Source organism: Microcebus murinus, chromosome 14, assembly GCF_040939455.1.
Source record: "Microcebus murinus isolate Inina chromosome 14, M.murinus_Inina_mat1.0, whole genome shotgun sequence".
Classification (NCBI taxonomy): domain Eukaryota; kingdom Metazoa; phylum Chordata; class Mammalia; order Primates; family Cheirogaleidae; genus Microcebus; species Microcebus murinus.
The window spans coordinates 22,757,586-22,781,637 of record NC_134117.1 but is presented as its reverse complement, the minus strand read 5'-3'; the positions used below and the strand labels follow the sequence as shown (position 1 = coordinate 22,781,637).

Genomic DNA, 24,052 nt, shown 5'->3' with positions numbered 1-24,052 from the left:
GGGCAGAGAGGGGGGATGCGCTGCCTGTCACCGTACCTGAGCCTGTCGAGTAGGCGTTGGTGTTGAGGAGGGACGAGCTCTGGGTCGTCATGTTGTTGTGATAGGTCCCCAGGGAGGACCCCACGGGCAGGGTGGAGGACCACAGGTGGGAAGGAAGGTTGGCGTCCAGGATCGTTGCCTCGTAGGTGCCCGACACTGGAAACAGATAGACACACACACCTCAGTGACAGACACGCCAGCGCTTCCCTGACGGGGAACCTGGGACTTTCCTGGTGTTAGCACCGAAGGTCCCACTTCCCAGGAACTCCGTCAGGCCAGGGCAACCAGGGCCAGGTCTATCTGGAATCTCAGAGCTAGTAAAAACGTGATCTTTTGGGTTAGAAACTCTTGCTGGCTCTTGGTGAAATTAGAGGTAGCTAAATTTTGCCTTGGGGTCCACCCATGTCTCCTTCTAAGCTCAGCTCCCCACCTCCTGGCCGGCTGTCCCTCCAATGGGCTTCCTCCCAGCCAGCTGCCCACTGCTTCATCTTCCAAGAGGCCAGGGAGCAGCTCTCTCAGGAGTAGCAAGTGAGTCCCTGGAGCAAATCTCTTCCAGTGGAAGTCCAGGCCCCGCGGCAAGTGCGGGGTGCACGTCTGGGCAGGGGAGCCCTCAGGTCTGAGGCCACACCGCACAGATGGCAGCCTTCCCTGGTTTTACCCTCAAATTCCCATGTGCTGGCCAGACACAAGGGGCAGCGCCTCAGAGAGGGGATTTTCACACTTCCTCAAGTCTGCCGCCAGTTCCACCCGTTCATCCTATGGGAGGGAGCTCGTGCAGCTCAGAGGGTGCCCTGAGGTTTGGTTTTATGGTGAAAACAAAAAGGATTTTCTCTAGGAGTGAGTGAGAGGGGAGCTTCCTGTCCTAGCAGACCTGGCTTCTTCCCTCCTCTGCCTCCAAGGCCCTGCCAGTTCATCTTTCTGTCTCCTACCTGCTACATGGGCGCCTAACAGCTCTCATCCTATGTGACCAGGACCTCTTGGTTTCCTGACCTGCCCCAGAGACCCTCCTGTCCACAAGGGCAGTGACTGTGTCTCCTTTCCCAGTTGCTTGTGCTTGGCACAGAGGAGACATACAATAGGTATTCATTGAGTGAATGAATGAAAACACAGTAACTTTCCCCAATATTCTTCATCTGGGGAACCCAGTCAACACATTCAACTGGGAAGAAACTTGGGGATTTAGGGTGGGTGTCAGTGTGCACGTGGGATGAGTAACCAGCCAGGGGTAGGAAGGGCAGAGCCCACATTTTCATGCTGTCACAGAACAGACGCTCTGCTCGGAGCTTTGGAAGTGTCTGGCAAAGGCTGAAAGGCCTCCCGGGCACAGTTGAATGCCCAGGCTGGGGCAGGTCTGCCACCTTGTTCCCTTCCCTCCATGGGCTTACCTGACTGGGAGCTGGCTGTCACCGTTTTGGTCTCCACCGTGCCTTTCTTGGGGATGGGGAGTGTGTTGGAGGAATTCCGCGTGGGGCTCACGCTCGCCGATCTACTCCCCTTGAGCAAACGCTTAACATCATCCAACTCCGTCCCTGTGGAAGGATGCACAGACTTTTCTGTTAGGCCCAGGATTCTTTCCTGAGTTCCTCTGCAGTTGGGGGAACATTTGTGGCTATTCTGGAAACTAGGGAGGATGGCAGCTACTTCACACCCTGGGGCACTTTTGGTTAGCTTTATAACGTTTGCATTTGGCCAATTTATAGCACTTGTCAGCTTGGCACTTTGTCATATTAACAGCCTCATAAATATAGTCCCTCTCACAAGGAGGTCAAAGTCCTCGGGAGATATTTCCCAATTAGCCCTCATTAGACAACACAGAGATGGTTCTGTGGCTGGAAGGCACTGTCATTCAGGATCAGGCTGTCAGAGAACCCGGGCCCTGGCAACAAAAGGTTTGACAGTCGTCTCATTCCCTGTGCAGGATGCCTAGGATGTTGGGTCCCTGACCTTGTATGACTGGGACTGTCATACAGTGGCCCATCGCTCCTAAACATTATGCTGCCTTCGTATGTGATTTAATTTCAAGTCTGCCCGGCTGATCTGATTTGTAGCAAGGTGAACTAGTGGAGCAAGCTAGTGCCTCCCAACGTGGCAAGCAGGAGAGGAGGGAGGCATCGTGCAGGGCTGCGCGAAGAGTTGGACAGATTTGCAGACAACACTGCTGGAGGAACCCTGGCCTCTCCCCAACCTCTATAGCGCCATCCTTTGGGCTCAGCACCCCCAAGCCTGGAAGGACGTTGGACAAAGTGTCGGGCCTGGAGTCAGATCCCATGCCCCACGCCGAGCTCTCTGGGCAGGCCCCACAGCTGTCCCGAGTCGCCTGGCCCTGCTCTTTCTCCTCCTACCCCTTGTACTTGGCTCCTGCCCTGAAAGCTGAGTTCATTCCAAACTTTTGCAAATCACCTCTAACAAAAACAACAGAAGTTTAATGTTTTCCATGCACGGAGACTAGGGAGTCTCTGACATTTGAGGTAAAGCTCAGACTCTCATACTCGACTTCTGACCCTTCTCTTAATCTTAGCTGTCCTGTCGTGTCCCTGCCTGGACTGTTCCGCAGATGTCACGTGCTGGTTCATCCCTTCCAGCCTAACTGATCTGCCCGTCAGTCTCCCCCACGTGACACCCAACCCAGGACGGCCTCTCCGGGCTGCGGTGAAGCGGCTCCTCCGCGCCCCCTCATCGCGCTGCGGGGCAATGGTTGGTTGACTTCTCAGCTCCCCGCTAGACTGTGAACGGCAGGGCAGCGGGGACCATGGCCTACTCAGCAACTTAACCCCAGCACCCAGCCCAGCCTCTGCCTCACAGAAGGCCCTTAAAGATGTTTTATGATTGAGTGCACGCACATACACATAAACACACACACACACACACACACACACACACACACACACACACGGCATCAGCACTGGATTCCTGGGTCCTTTCTTTTTTTTCAGCAAGGTAGTGACCACTTACATCGGGTAGATGGGGACGAACTCTGCAGTCGAACTCGAATTTCACTCTCTGTGCAGGGAAAGAGATGGAAAAGGCTGTAAATGAAGGCGCTTGGATCACAGTGCCTGCCACTGAGCTCTGAGCTGCTCTGGGATTTCCAACATCCCACCTCCCCAGGCAGCCAGAGATTTTCCAGTAAAATCCCAGGAGCAGGGAGGTCCCAATACAATCAGCAATGACAACCCCCTTTCCCGTGTCTATTTCATAATGGCCGGAACCAAGCTTCTCTCCTGCCTCTGTGGTCTCTCAGACATTGGCAAGAGAATCCTAAAACCCATGGTGTTTACTTAGCCATTCGGCATCTTCAGAAATGGGAAAGGCAGGAAGTTGGCAGCATAACATGAATAGTTAAGGTGGAGAATTGGCATCTTTCAACGATCAGCCTAAAGTTGTGGCTGGGTGGTATACTCCTAACTTCCAAGTTAGGATGGTAAGGCCGGTAGGAAGTCTAGGCGGGTCATGGGGAACCTGCTGAGCCTCTGAAGGATTCTGTCTCCAGCACAGCCCTGACACGCTGCCCCTACCACCTGCCTGGAGCCTAGCAAGGGCAACTTCTCCCAGGACCACATGTACCTCCTACATCCTTGTCCAGATGAGAAGATTACAAAACTATCATGGGGCCCTTTGTCCCTTGGAATAATTTGTCTTTTGCTGTGTGAAGGCAATTAAAGCACATCTTGTGAAAGTCAACCAAGAGACTGAAAGTGAAACTAGATGTCTCTGTGTCTTGATATAATCCACAGCAGGACAAACTCTGCCCAGGTCGCTACCATGAGTTTTGATTCCTGCCTCTACATCCCTGTTGGATCACTGTCAAAAGCTACCTCCACATCCTGATAGAGCCAGCAAAAGATTCCCAGGATATTTTAAGCTCTATGAGGGCAGGAAGCATGCCTTATCTGTTCTTCTATGCTCCCCACACTCCCTGCTCAGAAAACACTCATTGAATGAATTGAACCGAACCCAACAATAACGCTCACCTCGTGTTTGGCTCCGTCCTCTGGTTGCAGAAGATGCTGAGAAACAAAGAAATGCGATCTTAGGCTTGTATAAGACGTGGCATGCCGAATATTTTTGACATGGAGGTAGATATATTTGGGAAGAGGTTATTTTCATAGCGTGTCTAATCTACATAGGGACTTTTCTGTATATGAAATGCTTTAGAAATGATAACCACTTAGCTAAAGGGCGGCGGAGAAGGTTTTGCAATGCTCCCATGCATTCAGGATGTTAAATTAGCTAAATGAACGTTAAGTTAGCTAACACTCAGAGTGTCAAGTTAGCTAAGATAATCTATTTGGGAACACGATCCATTTGGACTGGCTGACTACACTGAACAAATGTATCAAGAGGCTCCCAAATCTCCCCTTTAATTTTTTATTAGAGACTGCTTTGGTTTTCCCCCTGTAAGCAAATAAATCAAATTATAATCACTGTACAATCAGTGGTCACGTCATCAATTCGTATGCACAGGAAGATTCCAAGAACATGGACCAGAGACTTAAGGCCAAGTGAAGATGCAGCCTAGGGGTGCACTAGGCACACACGGTGCCCCTTGGCGGCGCGCGGCAGTGGAGGTGCTGGGACGGTTGGCATTTGTGAGTTCTACCCGCGGCTCCTCCTGCTGGGAGGTCTCTGTGCATCTCGTGGAAGGAAGAATCCCTACAATTATTATTGCTTGGCCTTAGGAGCTTATCTGTCCAAGCCTGAACCTTGTATAAATAGCTTGCCGTTGCATGCAGTAGTGCCACGAGCAAGCGCTTACGACAGCAAGTAAATGTGGCTGACAGTCCCCTGAAGATGGCTCAGGATAAAAAGCAAGAGGAAAACAGGTCAGCAGAGGGCTAACTCCTTTAGAAGAATCCATTTAATTCAAGATGTCCCTGACTCCCACCACCTTGTCTACCTCAGGCATTTCCCTAGTGCCACGATGGGTTTTTTAGAAAATAAGGAGAAGACGTACCAAATTCCTTCCGAGGGTACTCCGGAGAAGAGTTGCCACTGGAGCTCCCTGGAGAGGGGATAAGACACTTAGGACGAACGATCACTTAGGCCCGAAAGGCTTCCAAGAGACAGGGGAGTGCCCGGCCACTCCTCTCTGCCCCTCTACAGCCCTCAGCAGACATTTCAGATGAACCTGGCGGTACCTTTCACCCCCTGCTCTGCTCCTCCGTTGTTAGCAACTTGGTCCCAGGCAAAATTTCCCTTCTCTGGACTACTGAGGATTTCTTTTTAACTTGTCACTCTTGTTTAGTTCTTTCTCACCAATTGTCCCTGCATGTGGCTTCCAGAGTTCTAGTCCTGGACATCAAATATGATTGTTGTGCTCAAAAATCTCTGTGGCTTCCCATTATATGCAGAATAAAGTCTAAACATCTTATCTTAGCATTGCATCTGAGTCCCTCAATCTCTCTTCACAGAAGCACCCCTGCACTTCCCACGTTAGCCCTGGACTCTCTGGCCTGTCCTTGCTCACACTGCAGCTGCCACAGCCTGGATGTTCCTGTCCCTCCATCTCTGGCCATCAAAATCTTACACTCATGAAGGCCCAGCTTTGATGCCACCTCCTCCAGAGAGTCTTCCCTGATTTCCTCGGCTGAACATGATACTCCCCTTTTACTTTGCATGATAGTTTTTTTATCTGTCATCTTGTCTATTAGACTCTAGGCTCCTTGAAGACGAGACCCCTGTCTGATTCATTTAAGCGGCCATCCAGGCGTTCTGCACGGTGCTAACACATGGCAGGCATTTGCTAAAGTACTAGTTGAAAAAGTGACTAAATGGATGAATGAATGAATGAGGGGGTGGATGAATGAATGAGATCTTCAAGTAATGGGAGTCCCTAAAAGAAATGAAGGAGGAGTGGGGGGAAAGTTGTGGGGACAGACACGGGCAAGCAGGTGGCCAGTACATGAATCTTCAAAGGATGAGTGGAGTTACTCAGGGAGGAGAATAGTTCTCTTCTACAGCGGCAGGGCTGATACCTTCATACGTCCCATGGCGGGTGACGTGAGTCTTCCTCTCGAAGGTGGAGCCGGGGGAGTTGGGCAGCGTGGAGGCGGGAGAGTGAGCGCGCCGGTAGCTGGAGGTGGACGCGTTGCCGCGCACGCTGCCACCTGCAAGCGGGGAAGCGCGTACATGCTCGGTGCTTCCGCAGGGATGAGCACACGGCTGCAGAGACCAGTTACAATAACCAACTCACGACGGACGCAGGGGCCGGGGAGGGGCCCGGGACGCCGAGAGAGCACCACCAAGGGGGCCGTCTCAGCATTCCCAAGGGAGGGGAGACTTACCCCCCCCCCCCGCCTTTCCTGCGGGCCACTGCAAGGCCGGCGTGTCCCTCACGCACGTGACTACAGCGCATGGACACTAAAGGACTGCGGGGACTTTTCCTGAGGCCCCGCCGTGTAGTCGCGGCCCACTGCCTGGATGGGCTAGACTACAGGCCGACGTGGAAACCTTCCTCCGCAGGTAAGGGCAGGTGCTTCTCTTGGCCAACCTGGCCCTTCTTATGTCTCGGGTCTTAGTTTTTAGTTTCACTTCAAGGTTTTTTTAAATGAGGTTTAAAGGTTTTCTCAGGGGTTACACAGGTACTTTGGTGTTTTTTGTTTTGTTTTGTTTTGTTTTCTTTGCTTTGCTCTGTTTTAGTTTGAAAGAGTGGTTCATTGGGAACAATGGGCTCGTGCTGGACACGGCCAGCAGAGTCTTGCACAGTGCAGGATCACATGTCACCAGCGTCCCCTGGCACGGTAACCCGACCGTTAGGTTTCTTTTGTTGTTGTTGTTAATTTAAATTGTAAACTCTCAGGCGTGCACACTCTTCTCCGAAGAGATGGCTTAAAGAGAGTGATTCACTGGGGAAACAGCCACCTACCCGTGAAGGCTTTTTAATTAATGATAGTTATTTATATTGAGGACTTAATGAAAACTGATCCCACGGTGGTAAGTAGATGCTGATGATTTGAAAGTCGTGCCATCCCTGGGTGTGTGTCATTTGGACAACTCTCTGGGTGACAAGCAGTTGGAATTGTCCCTGTCATGTGCTGATTCAGGGTCGAGCCTGCCCTGTCTCCTTTGCAGGACTTCCTCAGTGGCTCTCCCTGTCCACCTGCCCTTCCCCCGACCCTCAACCCTCGCGCCGGTGGGCACTCACTCGAGTTGATGTAGCCACTGCTGCCATGAGTCAGGCTTTGTTTCTCCATCCGGCTCCCTCCGCCAAGGGAGCCGGTTTTAGCATAGCCATTGCTGGTCCCCCCTTCTGCCAGAGACAAAAGCAGGTGACAATTTCAGGGAAGGTCCTCTTCCCCTACCCTGTGGAAACCTTTGCTGGTTTCTCACAAGGACCTTCTCAGTTTGGGTCCCTTTCCCACCCACACTGCAAGGTGCAAGCTGCCACGCCCCAGTTTTATTGGTTTGTTTTTGATACAAATGTCTGGAGTGAATATTCTGCCTGATTTAAAAGGAAGGTCGTCTGGGTGGAGCATAGAAAGTTGTTTGCTAGGAAAATTTAAACATTAGATAGAAAAGGCAGCTGAGTGATGAAAGGCCCTGAATCCAGGACCTGGTTGGGTCTGCTTTTTTCTCAATGCCTGGTCAGTGCCCAGACATGGCAGCCACCAGAAGTGCCAGGGGGAGGCGTGACAGCTCTGTGTCGCTGGTGTCCCACCTGGCAGCCCATCCCTCCTCTGACCTTGCTCTCCCCATCCCAGAGAGCCAGGCTTCCTGGGGATGTGGGGTAGCCGTGGGGTAGCTCAGATCACTCTTACAGAATCCACTGAACCTAAGGGGCTCCTGGAAAAAAGTGGCCTCAACCATAAGCTTGTCTGGAAGTTCCCCTCCACCACTCTATGCTCAGGTTGGGTAAGACTTCTGACATTTTCGTGTCCAGAATGGGCAAATCTATAGAGACAGAAACTATATCTGTGGTTTCCAGGAGCTGAGCAGAGGGGAGGGAAAATGAAGAGTGACTGCTAACGGTCATGAGGTTTCTTTTTAGGGAGTGATGGAGCTGTTCTAAAATTAGACCACAGCAATGGCTGCATGACTCTGTGAATATTCTAACAACCACTGAACTATACACTTCAAACCGATGGATTTTGTTGTACGTAAATTAATGTCAATATCGCTATTTGAAAAAAAAGATGTTTTTGGAGCTCCCATGGAAAAGGTTGAAAGTGTGGGGTCCTTCCCATGTGAGCCGCTGAGAAGAAAGCTATTGAGACAGCCACTTACTTGGTGGTAAGGACGTAAGTCTTGTAGTTACTGTTTCAGTGATAACTAGAAAAAGACAAAGAAAAAAATGAGATCTTATGTAATGCATTGACACCTCTGTATTTTGGCAAAGTCTAACATCTGCCATAAGCTAAGCATATTAAATTAGTTTCAACATCGATTTTTGTGTTCTTGTGTTTTAAAATATATGATCTGACCCACTCACTGTACATGAAAATATGAGCAAAAACAATGGGGTTGAATGTACCTGGGAAATAAGTTTATATCCCTATGGAACCGGAAGAAATTACCCACTGACTTGAAACATGAGTAGTCTTGGCCTCACTGTGACTCTGTTTCTCTGCCCTGCTCCTTCCCAGTGGTCTCCCAGTCCAGCTGGGACCAGCACTCTGGCTGACCTCACTGTGTCCTTTGTTAATTTGGAGGTGTTTCAAGGACATCATGATTTATTCTAAAATCTTCAGGGCCAGCCTGAGTGTGGGAAGTGTGGGAAGGAAGTTGGGGGGCGTCTGGGTAAGATCCATTTGGTGCTTGGTGAAATCAGAGACCGATCAACGTCAAAGACAGCCTTGAAGAACTGAGTGACAGTGACTCTATCGGGGTAATTAAAGCTTCAGGTGTTTTAAAAGACACCAGGTAGGAGAAAGACATCTTGCGTGCCTAAGCACGGGGACGTGGGTAGATTCCCAAAATCACAGCGTGGCCCACTTTGTGCTCTGACCTTGGCCACCACCTCCACCTCCCTCTCTGGTGGGCTTACCTACCTAGGAGGAGCACCTACCTAGCTGGGGTCACCGGTCTTTAAAAGCAGACTTGCTGTGTGTGCGGGCGTGTGGTTGCCCTAGCAGGAACATGGGGCTATGAATGCACCAGAAACAGCATTCAATCCATAAAAGGAAATGTTTTTTCAGAGTAAAGTGGCAGCTTGATTTGAATAATAGTTCTTGAGCTTTCCACTAAACCTCTCATTGTATAGACCTTTGGGATTTTCTTTTTGACACATAAAAATAATTTACTTCCTAACCTAAAGTTCCAAGTCTGTGGAGCCAGAATGTTTTTATTGGAGATATATGAAAGTCATAGACTAAGTGAAAAAGTTCCCTAACTTAGAGTTGCTAGGGGGACAGTTTAAATGTTTCGGAATTTATCATTTGGACAGTTTCACAAAATAAATGTGTGTTTTCAATTTTCAGTGTAGATTTTGACTATGCTGTTAGTGTCATTTCAACTGTGTCTTTGCAATAACTGGGATATTATACTGTATTATACTGTAGATTTCTATTGCCCTGTAACCTAAATAGGGAAATGGTTAAATAAATTATGGTGAATTCATTCAGCAGAATGTTATGCTGTGATTAAAAATGCTGGTTACGAAAACTATACATGAAAATGGCAACTTTAATCTCTGAAGAAAAACCAGGACACATTTTGGTTATAAGTATGTTAAAATAAAAATCAACAAGAGCCATCTTATGGGAAGCATAAAACCCATTTAGGAACACATTTTAAAATGATATAGTGTTTGTGGTGGAATTATGGATAAATTATTTGTTTCCAAATTTGTATTACTTTTATGATGAAACAATTATAAATTAAAAAAATTCCAATGCTCTTACTTCTTTCAGTGACTTCAGTGCCATCTCGTTTGTTTTTCTTGGTTCCATCCATACCATAGCCACCTGCAGGAAAAGCCAGAAACAGTGAACAGCCATGTCCCTTACCATTGCTTTTAGTAAGTATAGGTCCCCACTGTGCAACCTGAGAACCCAGAACTTGATTTCTCGAATTCAAAGCATAATCCTTTCATATGCATTTTTTTTTTTTTTTACCAGAGTCATTCCCATTTCTTGTCGTCAAATATAGTAGAGAGTAATGTAATAGTTCTACTTTGGATTCTATTCCTTTGTGCTGGGATCTTATTTTTTGGAATCTAATTGCGCAGACTGCCCCCTGCTGGGCTTGTGCAGCAGATGGGCTGCCTTGACCTTTGACTGTAAAACCTTTCTTTGCCCTGGTAATAAATAGCTGAAGGAATCTGTCAAGGCTCTCTGTGCTATCGACTAATTCATTTTGATGTATCCCATAATGTTCAGTGTTCTATATGGAACTCTATGCACACGAGACATTCATGCTTTATTATTTAGAGTCTGGATCTGAAAATGGCCCTTGATGGATTTAAATCAGAATAAAAATAATTATACTTGTCATATTTACATGCAACTTTCTTTCCATAATAACCAGCTCTCGTGTGCAGACGTAAGTAGGAAAAATAGATGAAGAGAATCTGTGCAAGATCTATAGAGCCATGTAGGAGCATACATATTTGTAAGTGTTTTCTATGGTCTCCCTTCACTCTTACTCTGCTCCTGAAGAGGAAATTCAGTGCAGTCTTGTGCGCTGTGTCCCTAAGCATGGGTGGTGTGAGGCAGGGCTGACGTCAGGGGTGGGGTTGTGCACAGCAAGGATCCCACCCCCACTGGGCTCTTCTTGCTCCAGTGCCTGGTCCCAGGTTCCGGAAGGACTTGAAATCTGGCTTTGCCTGTGGTTCCCTGCCCTGTCCTCACTGTCTGTTCCTCCTAGTTTGTCTTTTGGTTGCAGTTCAGGCTGGATTCTGGAATTCTGAGACACACCACTTCTGCCAGGTGCCCCTGGCTTGCAGATCTCTCCTTCCAGCGTCACCTGTGACTTCAGGGTTGACTTATCCACTAGGCATAGTGGGTCCGGTGCCTAGACCCACGGCACCTTTTGGGGTCTATAGAACATTTTAATTTCTTTTAAAATCAGAAGGAAAAACAAACAAGATCTAACCTAGATTACACACTTTTTTATACCAATGCAGTTGTAAAGTATCATTCCAAAAAGTTTTTTTGTGGAGGAAGGGGCCAGCCAAGGCAAAAGTGTCTAGGGCTCACGAAAGTCATAATGTGGCTCTGGGTGACTTCCCTGCTGAAAACTATTATTACGTGAGACCTGTTGATCAACTACCTGGTGGAATTAACCTGGACGGTGCAGTTAGCTTCAGGGCCTGGTCAAATGTGCCAACTTCTTGCTCATCGGTGTTTCTTAAATGCAGCTCTGGGCAAGGAGTGAGGCATCGTGGAAAGAATCCTAGCTGGATCTGAGAAGCCACAGGATATCTTTATAAATGTGTTTCCTGGAACCCAGAGGAGGGCTCCGTAAACGGTGTAGCCGGGGAGTCCAGCCGCATCAGAAGGCCAAGCCTGGCCTGTGACTATGTCTGCATTCCAGCTACGACTTGCGTGGCTTGTATCTTGCAAAGCCAGTGCAGCTGACACTCTCTTTGAAATCCTGTGTCTAAGCATTAATTGCCTTTGGTTCCTTGGAAGCCCCTTTATACTTTGTTTTTTTAGTTGATCATTAGCTGTGGGGCAGGAGGCATTTGGGAAGATGAAACATTTAAATGCACCTCGATGCCCGTAGGGAGGTGACTATCTCGAATGGCACCTGAATTGATATAAAATATTATCCTGTAAGGATCTGTTTATAGCAGTCCATGGAAACTTACTTCCCACAAGTTATTGCTTATTTTGATCCTTCAGTGAGAGTTGCTGCCAGCAGCTATACGTTTGGGATTGGCTGTAGCACTTGTACCATCTAGGCAGACAGATGATGGCTTGGTTTGCTCAGTTCAGTCTCCAGGCAGCAAACCTGGCAAGTTTTGTCTATTCTTTCTGTATCCAGGAAAATAAGAGGCATTTCTAGGCCCCTGATATTTCCCCTAAATCCTAATAACAAAATCTTGATTTCTGTAGCAAAAATCCAAGGGTTCCCCAACTTCCAGAGGACATGAAGCGATGGCCTGCTAAGAAATCAGATGCTTCCTTCAGGGGCTGGAAGCTCCTTATTGGTTTTGAACTCTTTTTTTAAAATTTTTTGAGACAGAGTGTTGCTTTGTTGCCCAGGCTAGAGTGAGTGCCGTGGCGTCAGCCTAGCTCACAGCAACCTCAAACTCCTGGGCTCAAGCAATCCTGCTGCCTTAGTCTCGTGAGTAGCTGGGACTACAGGCATGTGCCACCATGCCCGGCTAGTTTTTTTTCTATATATATTAGTTGGCTAATTAATTTCTTTCTATTTATAGTAGAGACGGGGTCTCAATCTTGCTCAGGCTGGTTTCGAACTCCTGACTTGGAGCAATCTGCCTGCCTCAGCCTCCCAGAGTGCTAGGATTACAGGCGTGAGCCACTGCGCCTGGCCTGGAAGCTCCTTATTGGAAGGTGCCCTGTGCCTAGAACCTGCTCCAGGTAGGTACAGGTAGATGCCTCTGTCTCAGCCTGAAGCCACTCAAATGGCCATGTGTCCCACGGCTATGCGAATTCTCTGCCAGGCTGACGGTCCGACTGAGGTGTCAGGGGTGTGTTGGGAGATGGATTCCTTTAAACCAAATGAGTTATTAAATGGAGAATGATGGGTTCAGGCACAAACCTAGACTAGCATCATCCCATGAGACCTGTGGCATGCTCACCGGACTTCTTTTTTAAACATTTTAAGTGCTGATAGTTTTTAAAAGTGTAGCATTAGGGAAAGGAGAGTTTCCTGCCCAGGTACGTGCCCGAGCCTGCCTCTGCTAGCAGGACTCACCAGCCCACTCGTCTTCCAGAAGTACTACTTAGTGGAAGCACTGTCAAAGAGCATAATTCCTAACTTTTTGGACATTTGGGCCACTTTACTAGAGCTAAGGATGAGCAGATCATCCACGTTCTCAATTCCAAAATTATACACATTTCCATCCATAAATCTACAGGGCTGCTTCATGGTTATTTCGTAGCTAATACTCTTTTGAAGATGTAAAAATGATCCCATGTCATTTTCTCGTGTAAGAAGACACAATATAAAATCATTTCTTTACTTTTATGATTTTTTTCCCTTTCTGCTTTATTTAAATGATGTCAGATCCGCCTGAGACTCTTCAGATGACGATGCAGTCTAACACACACACAAACAAGGACGAGTCACTGTTGGTGATAATAAATCATCACATTGACCTTGCCTTATTCTAATGACACATGAAACACTCTGTTCTTGATACAACGAAGAGAATGAAGAAGCTAAGTGTTTTTCTCTCTAACTTTAGTTTTAGGAACATTCTTATACTCTGTTAAGGAATTGCAATATTTTTACAGCTTCTATTACTCCAATCTCTGTATACTTTACATTTTAAAACGAAAACAAAATTGCCAAAGCACGAGAAAGCCATGCACTGGCTCTTGACCTGATAACACAAAAGGGCCAAGGACACAGTTTGATGGCCAGAAAAAACAGTGCCCTGGGGTTATAACTGTCCAGAGGTTTTGTCTCTCCAGCACCCCAGACATGGGTTTGCTGCTCTCAATATTTGGCAGCCTCGATTTTCATGAATGGGAGCAGGTGGGCACCAGCTTTGTGATTATGCGGGGGCTTCTTTACCACTGTGTCCTGCTACTGTTAATAACGGCAGATGAAACAAATGAGGTAAACACAGCCTTCTTTCGGTCAGTCATCGTTTAAGAATGTGCTTAGTTCCTAGGTCTGATCAGGTTCACCAGTGTAAGGGGTTTCTGTGCAGGTTTGAAACAGGACTGTTCCCTTTGACTGGCCCCCAGTAAACGCTACTCAGGTTCACGCGGGCGTTTTGCGGGGTCTAAGAGCAAAGCAGGCCCCCTCTGATTCTCTGCAAGGCATCGTCAGGGCCAGGCAGCTGTTTTAGGTTAGTTCTGACTTAGATCTCTTCCTTGGCACTAAGAGAGAACGTACAGAGGCGAGAAGAAACAATTCTGCTTTTCAAACGAATACCTTTGAAAAAATCTCACTCCATTTTAAGGACATAACAAATCCCACTATTAGACAACTGATCAGCTGCCTCTCAGAAGAAGTAATTTGCCAGAGGTTTTGCCTTCACTTCAAAAAGTAAAGTGATAATTTGTCGGTTAGCAGTTAACGTGGTCCGGTTAGATACCTAAACTGGTCATTCTCACCTCAAAGTCATTTTTTTGGGGGAGATGGGGCCATAGTTGGCCAGTAAGAGTATGTACCCAGAAAAAAAAAATTCCTTTATTTTTTGTCTTCTTCCAAGTTTGACTCTAGGAAATTCCTGGTAGAGCATTTCAAAGATTTCACTTTAGATTAGGGGCAGGAGCAATTTTACAGCATGATAAATAGCAATGTTTGCCTGGGCCCCCAGTTTAAGCAGAGAGGCCCAGCAGCACAGGGGCTTCTTCTAGAAGGACCCCTCACCCTACATTTGACTTCACCTCTGAGCTGTTCTATTCTGTCTGGTGGGGAGAGAGAGAGGGAGGGAAAATTGAGGGGGAGAGAGAAGGAATTATAAGCCCTTATCATATTCTAAATAAAACAACTTAATAAAAGTCATTTTACAATACTGAAAATATACAGAAAAATCTTGCCACTAGAGTTCTGTGTATCTTAACTGGTCTTCTCCTCCTTCTCATCCATGGACCTTCCTTGTTTCCTTTAAAAGACCTACCCTAAGCAGAAAGCATCTACCAAAGTCACCGTTTATGGCCAATTAATCACTTCAACCAGAACACAGAAACTAAAGAACTTCATCTTCTTTTCTCCAATACACATTTAATTTCTAAATGGCAAACCTTAAATCAAAGTCTCAGAAGGAAGGAGAAAGGTCAGTCTTCTTATTACTTACCTGGCTTGGGATTTTGAAGGAAACAACTTTCAATAAATCCCCCGTCTCTCTTTCCCTGACGCCTTCTTCTAGAAATCGCAGTGCCCACTTTTTTTATCCAGACCCAGCCAAGGTGTGTTAAAGCTGAGTGATCTTTCAAAAATGTTCACTTCTTCTCTCCACCTTGTTTCTTTCAGCTCTGTGCTTCCAAACAAGTCCTGACAAAGGTGTGTCGTGGTTTACAGCCTTACCCCACCCTTCCAATTATCTGACACTTGCTGGATTTAAAAAAAAAAAAATCTGCCTCCAGGAATCAAACTTTACAAGAAGGTGGAAAGCTGCTCCTTCTAGCTTAGGTAAATTAACCACTTGCAGACCCACAGCAAAGAGAAGAAAGGGCCAGCATAAAGGAAAGTCCCTTGTATTACTGCTGTCACCTACAGCTGGAGACCTGCCAGGACTTGGTGTTCCCCTTCCTCGGTGCCACAGGATCCCGGAATCTCAGTTTGCATGACTCACGGGGCACACACGTGAGGGCCTGTGGTCAGAGTGCCTGAGCCCTAGAAAACCTGTGATGTTGGCAGGACATATATATATTCGAGACCTGAGACCTGTTTTCCCTGGATATGCCTCTGTCTTTTTCCCCCTTTCTGACTCAAGCCAGGTCAAGTCCATCTGGAGAAAATAGTTGGTTAATTAATTCATAATGAGTTGTCAGTGACTGAAACTGCTGAGCAATTGGTGGAGTAGGGGTACATTTTTTAAAAAGAGGTAACTAGATACAGTGATGCCGACCTAAAAGAGTTAATGATGGGACATGTTAGTGATGGGATTTTAGGCATTTTCCCACCTAATAATGGACGCTGCTGGGGAAGGGTAAGGACCTTTTTGTCCTTCAAAGCAGGCGACCACATAAGTCACCATGCACCCAAGGACATGCATGGGCTCCCAGATGCCCTGTAACTCCAAGTACATCCCAGGAGGACTTTAGGTTTTCCTAGAGGGTCAATTTGCACCAATTTAGATAGCTTTCATGAATACCTGGGCAGCGTCTGGTTTTCCAGGACCCCCAAAGACTAGCTTCAGACTCTTGGTTTTGGTAAAATGGGAGTCTGAACCTGGAACTGGTACAAGTGCTCCTTTGGGGCCATAGCACATTTGGGGACCCTTTCCCAGGTCTGCAATATCATTCTCAGATCCTGGAAGGTGCTGTGGGGTCCTACAGCTCAGCGCTAATGCATGTCTGTACCCCATGGTGGGCACTCACACCCATGGAGGGATACCAGACCACTTAGAACCATCTGCGGGGCTCTTGCTCCTAAACTGCTCGTATTCTGTGCCGGAATAGCGTGTTTCAGAACCCTTTCAATGAGCTAGCATTTGACACTTGCTTTCTGGGATGTTCTTGCCACAAATAAATACTTACTCAACATGCCTGTGGTCAATGTCATAGGAGAAGAACAATTAAGAACCCAGAAGACACAGAGCTTTCAGCATAAAATTGACATATCCCTGCCTCATTCATTCATTTATTCATGATTTAAACAGAACTATATCGGGTCCTATTTGGAGCCAGACGTTGAACTATGTGCTGAGAGCTCAGTGGTGAAATGTGGACATATTCCCTGTCCTTACAGAGTTCACAGCCCAGTGGAGGAAGACAGGCCTTAAACAGTGTATTAATTGGCTAGGGCTGCCATAGCAAAATACCACAGACTGGGTGGCTTAAACAACAGAAATTTATTATCTCACAGGTCTGGAGGCTGGAAGTCCAAGATCAAACTATCAACAGGTTTGATTTCTCCTGAGGCCCCTCTCCTTGGCTTGAAGATGCCACTTCCTTGCTGTCCTGGGTCCTCATATGACCTTTCTTTGTACACGCACATCCGTGGTGTCTCTCTCTCTGTGTGACCTAATCTCCTCTTCTTATAAGGACACCAGTCAGATTGGATCAGGGCCCACCTTAAAGGCCTCGTTTTAACTTAATTACTTCTTTGAAGGCCCTATCTCCAAATACAGTCACCTTCTGAAGTACTGGCCATTAGAGCTTCACGTGTAAATTTTGGAGGGACACAGTTCAGTCCATAACAGACAGTTATGTGCAAATATATAATTAAGAACGCAATAACTATTATAAAGAACGAGTATTAGATTCCATGAGTGAGCGTAAGAGGAGACATAGTCTTGGGAAGGCTGCTAGGGAAAGTCCTGCTAAGAAAGTGACATGGAAGCTAACAGATGAAGGTTGAATGGAGATCACACAGGAAAAGTCAAGAATGTTCTGGGAAAGAGTCTTCAGAAGGCCGTGAGGTGGGAGGAGCACGGTGAGTTGGAAGAACGGAGACAAGGCCAATGTGTCGAGGGCATCATTGAGGGAGGCTGGGGAGGGGGCAGGACCAGAGCACACAGGCCTCGGAGGCCATGGAGGGCTGGCTGTACTGCACACAACCCGGCAAATGCCCTTAAATCCACATTCAGGAGCAACTCTTTACAGGTGCCGTACGAGTGTTTGGATTATTAATCCTAGGAAAGAAGAGAGACTGCAATCGATGCTTTCTAAGGTCTATTATGCACCAGATATCTTACATCCATTATCTCACACAATCCCCAAGGCACCTGTAAGGCCTGTGGATCATTATTATCTTCAGTTTATAGCTGAGAAAAGTGATGTTCAAGAGGCTGAGTAAACAGGCCAAAGGTCGTAAATCTCATAAGCTGCAGAGTCCATATTCCATGTGACGCTTGAACCTTAGTTTCCCACTGCCTTGTGTGCTATGAAAATGAAAAGTATGCCCAAAGCATTGAAATGAAAGAAGATAGGCAATATCGAAACAGATCAGGCTGAGGGCAAGTGACAACTTAAATATAAACCAAAACCATCTGAGTAGTGCGGATGTTTTCAGTCGACAGCACTATGGTGTTGGAATAACTTGTTGATGATTTTAAATAGAAATCTGTCTAGGGGACTCGGCAACCAGAGACCAATAAATTATTCAGCTCTAACTTTATATATAAAACCAAACATGCCAAGCAGCCATCAGAATCCTCCCTTTGGCTTTCTACAATCAGATTGGTATTCTCCAGGTACAGTGGAGATCGCAGACCCGTTATAGATAATCCCCAAAGTTACTTGATCAAGAATCCACTAAGCTAACTGAATAGCTAGTAAGCCTGTGTGCGTGTGTGTGCGCATATTCCAGCACATTCACATGTGGACGTGTGAGTACTGTTTGCAGAATCCTATACTTTAGGGGAGAAGAAAATTAAAAGAATTCAAGTACTCAGCTTCTAGTTACTCAAGATTCATAGTTTATTGTCCTTGGCAAAACTATGAATAAGACTTAATTGGTACTTACATTGGTACATGGAGTGGAAGAAACCTTATATTCGTTCAACATTCATGTTTTAAGTTCCTACCATATACCTGGTACTAAGGGAGTTGTCTTTTAAATGTTTTAAGTTAACCGGAAAACAACAAAATTCTTGCCAAAACGAAGCAGAGTCAGCTTTAGGAAATAGAAGTGACTAAGACACCGGAAAGGTGTTTCTTGCTTCCTCACTGCATTTGGGGCTATGTTAATGAGTCACATTAATCAGTTTTTGATTGACTAGAAATAAAAGTTCCTTAAAAGGCAACTGGAAAAATAGTCATACTTCCAAAATTATCCACTGACTCTTCAAGGGGGTTGGGGGAAAGGATGTCTGTTCACATGTGGCTCAGATTGGCACCAAGTGACCGGACGCACCATCGTTCTTGAGCCATGTGAGGACAGGTGGCTTCTGCTTTATGTGGCTGGTGCGTTTCTGAAAAGTGATTTGTAAATCTAGTTTTTGGTGGCCAGGGTGAGTGCTTTTGTCAGTGTTGGTTCACTACCTCATTCATCTTTGTCAATGCAAATTTTCTTTCTGTGTTTGGTTTAAAGGGGTATAAACCCTGTGGGTAGATTTCTACCTATTCTGTGACTCTCATTAAACAGCATCACATGGCAGTGCTACGATGTGCTTATTACGTTTTCAATCAGGGACTCTAAAGCTTTGGGATGCATTTGCCCTCCATTCCTAACAGACAATGAGAAGCCAAGTTCCCTGAGAAGGAGGTGAGAAAAAGTAATTTTATATTTAGTGAGATAATTCCAGTATCTACAATTGTTGATTCAGCTCTTTTGTTGGACAGTAAATCCACTGACTTTTCAAAAACCAATTCCTACATATTAAAATAAAAATAATACAATAATTATTTGTTACAGTTTGCTACTACTGTTCTAAGACTAGAAGGCCATATTTCTGCATGTGCTTCTGGATAATAAGGCTTCCCTGTAAACACTTACGGCAACAGCATATGTCACTGTTCATGTAGCAGGTTGGTTTTTGGAAGGATGCAGCTGAGAGTATATCAATTCCTGCCCTCCACCTGCAGGCTTCAGGTCTCCACCTGTTCTTCCTGTCTATAATGCTTCTTGAGTTGTCCCCAGTTGTGTTCCTTGCTGCCTTTATTATAATGACAAAGCACCCGGTTTCCTTTCTTCCATTCCCAACTTCAGATCTATTCATTCATTTATCCATTCAAAACCCATACGTATTTGCTGAGTGAGCAAACCACTACCTATTGAGTGTCCACCGTGAGCATTCAGTGTATAGATACAATTGAGGGTGAGATGTAAAACCTGCCGTCAAGGAATTTACAATGTGAAAAAAAGATGTATGGATATATTCATCACTTATACAAACAATGACAACATAGGGAGAATGTCAACCATCAGAGAGTTAAGAACTATGGAAATCCACTCCCAGCTGGAGGCATCAGCCAATGCCTCATGAAAGAGGTGCCATTTGAGCCTTAAAGGACGGGCTGGCAGTAAGGAGCGGAGAGTGGAGGTGGCATTTCAAGTCCAGTGTGAGAGGCACAGACACAGGAAGGAGCGAGGCTCGGGTGAAGATGGTGGGACAGGTGCGAGGAAGGAGAGAAGATGGGCGAGGTCGGAAGACCAGGCTGTGCCAGTGTGGTCGTGGGGAGTCTGAAGTGCCCGTCTGAGGAGTGTCCACGTCATCCTGAGGTTGAGGGGGAGTCACCAGACATTTGGCTTCATTGAACAAGAATTATTTTGGTGACGATGTAGACAATGGAGCAGAACAGAAAGAGACGAGATAGACTGATGAGGACACTCTAGCGATAGCTTGGAGAAGAGCATGAACTTTAGCAAGGCAAAGAAGAGAAAAGAGAAGGAACTGAACGGGATAAGATCGGTGAGACTGGACAGAGACGATGACACTCATTTAGTGGTTGCTGTTAGGATGAGAGAGACTGCAGGCTAGGAGCTAGGACGATGCTGAGACTTTTCCAGGCCGTCCACTGACAACAGCGACTTCCCTCCCCTTCCCTGCCAAGTTTCTTTCTCAAAAGTCCACGTGTTAAAGATAACATTCCAGAGGAGGATGTGAAAACAACGACAAGATCGTGCCCTTTGGATTGGACTCTTCCCTGCCCCCATTTTGTCCTGTGTTCACCACCTAACACATTGTGAAAGGGAGCTTTTAAAAAAAGGATTTAGTTTTCCATCTTGAAGAATTCAGATGTTAAGACTGTAGGATAATATTAATATCCCCTGTGGGTGATATGTTTAATTAGTTTTAAACCACCATATGTTATTTCTAACACATGACCTACTAAATTATCTGTAACTCGTTTCTAATAATTTAACATTTATAAATTAGTTTTATCAAAAGACAATAACTAGCCAAAGAAGCATCAGCCTTAGCAGTTGCTCCCCTTTTGCTATGATTTGAATATGTCCCCGAAAGTAGTTCATGTGATGGAAACTTTATTCCCAATGCAACAGCATGGACAGGTGTGACCTTTAAGGTGGGATCTTGTCGTGATTAGTGCCATTGTCATGGGAGTGGGTTGTTATCATGGGAATGGGTTCCGTGTGAAAAGCATGAATTCAGCTTCTCTCTCCCAAGTAATGCCTTCTGCCATGTTATGACACAGCAAGACAGATGCCAGCCAGGTGCCAGCCCTTTAGTCCTGGACCTCCCAGCCTTCAGAATCATGAGCCAAATACATTTCTTTTCTTTACAAATTCCCCAGTTTCTGGTATTCTATCAGAATACCAGAATATTCTGGTATATTCTGGTATATACCAGAGCAGCACAAAACAGATGAAGATACCTTTCATAATCAGAGAAAAAATATCTCAAAAGATTTCCCCAATTAGTGGAAGGGTAAAAATCCTCCTGCCAGGGTGGGAAGTCATTTCTAGTCTCACGCTTGGCAATGTTTCCCCGCTTCCCCTGGCAGGGGGAAGGCTGTCTAAGAGCCGAGGTAAGTCAGCTCAGCCGCACTTTGTTTGCTTGGAAACGACGGGAGGGGTGTCAGAAGCGTCCAGGAGAGGGAACGTGCATTCAGTGCTGCTCACAGAAAAACATATGCTCTCGACAGTGAGTGATTTTATGTAAATAGACCAGTGAATTGAAATTTGTGTTACGCTTGATCCTTTCTGGGGAGCAAGGAAAAACAATTCAACAAAACAGTAGGAAGCCACCTGACAGATGGATTCATGATTTTCATGGCTTTTAGGCCAAAGAGCTGAAAAGTCTGCGTCAGGTGATGAGCATTCTTTTGTGCTGTAGGCCATGATTCAGGAGCTGGGCTTGGTTTTCACAAAACATGTCCACACAAGGACTGTCTTCATTAACATGAAGACCGCACCCTATTGTCTGGTTTGTGGTTGCCACAATTTTCCTCACGGGTACATTTCCTCTGGTACATAGACTCACGCTGAGAATCAGGTCTCAGGGCCTGACATATTCATTGACTCAACATCCCCCTGATTATAACACGCCTCTAAAAGTTTGTGAGCATTTGTTATGCCAGTGGTTCCCAACTTGCGTTTTGAGGACCCTGGTGTTTTAGCAATTTGCTAGAATCGGATCAAATCAGATACTTTTTATCCAGTAAAATTCATGCTTTTTAGTATTCTATGTGTTTTGACAAATGCATATAGTCATGTAACCACCACCATATTCAAGCTATAGAACAGTCCCACTACACCCCGACGTGCCCTGGTGCTCCACTGTGGTCCACCCCCATCTCTAGTCTCCTGCTTTTGCAGAACCACAAAGTCATCCACAGGGGCAGGCTTGGAGCCTCCCCAGGTATTTCCTGAACACACACACCGCCCTGGGTACGCACACATTCCTGTGCACACGCATGGCCTTCTAGATTCCCAGAAACATCTTGGAAACTTTTAAGTCCCTATGGACATCTTATTCCCCAGCTCTTCCTTTAAGCTAGGTAGTAGGGTAGACTATTATTTGCCCCAACTGTTATCCAGTGCCTCAGGTAGCCACATTATCAGACAATTGCATCTAATTGCTTTTGACAAACGCCCTAAGGAAAAGGCTTTTCACACTCAATCAGCTCTAAGCAGGGTCAAATAAACACAATCTTTTAAGTGGAGTGTTCCAAAGGAAGACCAGATGAGTCAAATAATGATAATTCTCTGTGAATAAGGCTTAGAATGAACTCCAACCTCATTCTGCTCCCTCCAGTGGCTGCCAGGCTGCTGGTTCTCACCACTGTTGGTTTCCCAGGCTGTTACAGAGCTGGGAGGCGGGTAGAAGGGCAAACAAAAGTGCCACAAAACTTGCTGTTTCTACTGAGCCGTTTTCTTGAATAAATGCTTCCCAGATTATTGCAAGACTTCGATTAATTTTCAGAGTTGTAAAATAGTTGACCATCCCCCCCCCCCCAGTTTCCTCCTTGCTTCATGGAAGAGAAAATATTCAGAAGGTCCTTACTACACCATTTTCACTATGTAACTCCTATTGATTTGATTTTTTAATGTTATTTTTATTTTTTAGAGATGGGGTAAAAGTAAAACCAACTTTGTATTCTCTGGATAAATCCCACTTAGACATGACATATTTTCATTTTTATATAGTGCTAAATTTGACTATTGATATTTTATGAAAAATGTTTGTGTCCTTATTCATGAGGTATATTGGTCTGTAGCTTTCCTTTCTTGTAAAGTTTTTGTCTTCTTTTGAACAGGGTAATAATGGTCTCATAAAATACGGCAGGAATTGCTCGCTTTTTTTTTTTTTCTATTTTCTATAAGAATTTGAGTAGAATTTTCTTTCTTAAAAGTTTGATAGAATTTTCAGTGAAGTTGGTTGGGCGCGGTGGCTCACGCTTGTAATCCTAGCACTCTGGGAGGCCGAGGCAGGATGATTGCTCAAGGTAAGGAGTTCAAAACCAGCCTGAGCAAGAGTGAGACCCCGTCTCTACCTAAAATAGAAATTAATTGGCCAACTAAAAATATATAGAAAAAATTAGCCGGGCATGGTGGCGCATGCCTGTAGTCCCAGCTACTTGGGAGGCTGAGGCAGAAGGATCACTTGAGCCCAGGAGTTTGAGGTTGCTGTGAGCTAGGCTGATGCCATGGCACTCCGGGCAATGGAGTAAGACTCCGTCTCAAAAAATAATAATAATAATGATAATTTTCAGTGAAGTTATCTGAGCATTGAATTTTATTTTCTGGAAAGATTTTAACTACAAATACAATTTACTTAGCAGATACAGAATTTTCAGGTTGACTGTTTCTTTCTGAGTGAGGTTTGATAGCTTGTGTCTTTGAAGAGATTATCCATTTCACCTAAGTTGTAGGATTTATAGATATAAAGTTGTTCATAACATTGTGGGATTTATGGTAATGTCACCTCTTTCATTTCTGATATTTTAAATTTTAATTTAATTTAGTTTAATTTAATTTAGTTTAATTATTTATTTATTATCACTGTTATCAATCCTCATTGTTTTCATGTTCTCAAATTCATTGATTTCTGCTCTTATTTCTATCTTTAGTATTTTCTTCCTTGTGCTTTCTCTTAGTTTTGTTTCATTGGTTCCTAATATGGATATTTAGAGAATCGATTTGAGATCTCCCTTTTTTCCTCATATAACATTTACTGCTAGACATTTTCCTCTAAGCACTGCTTTTGCTGCATCCTACAAATTTTGATATGCTGTGTTTTTATTTTCACTTGATTCGAGATGTCCTATAATTTCCCCTGGGACTTTCTCTTTAATCATGGATATGTTCTTTAATTTTAAGATATTTCAAGAATATTCCAAATATCTTCTGTTATTAA

General features: G+C 45.5%; 1 protein-coding gene across 1 annotated transcript in view; it reads right to left on the bottom strand.

Moving 5' to 3' along the window:
* Positions 1 to 15,130, bottom strand: part of COL17A1 (collagen type XVII alpha 1 chain) — a 45,507-nt gene extending 30,377 nt beyond the window's left edge. Inside the window, exons 1-10 of the mRNA XM_076009807.1 lie at positions 14,921 to 15,130; positions 9,879 to 9,941; positions 8,263 to 8,307; positions 7,184 to 7,288; positions 6,015 to 6,146; positions 4,994 to 5,041; positions 4,011 to 4,046; positions 2,992 to 3,039; positions 1,425 to 1,568; positions 37 to 195 (exon numbers count right to left, since the gene is read on the bottom strand). Coding sequence (XP_075865922.1) covers positions 37 to 195; positions 1,425 to 1,568; positions 2,992 to 3,039; positions 4,011 to 4,046; positions 4,994 to 5,041; positions 6,015 to 6,146; positions 7,184 to 7,288; positions 8,263 to 8,307; positions 9,879 to 9,930 — 769 coding nt within the window. The 5' untranslated portion in view covers positions 9,931 to 9,941; positions 14,921 to 15,130. The remainder of the gene's footprint in view (positions 1 to 36; positions 196 to 1,424; positions 1,569 to 2,991; positions 3,040 to 4,010; positions 4,047 to 4,993; positions 5,042 to 6,014; positions 6,147 to 7,183; positions 7,289 to 8,262; positions 8,308 to 9,878; positions 9,942 to 14,920) is intronic.
* Between the last annotated feature and the right edge of the window lie 8,922 nt (positions 15,131 to 24,052).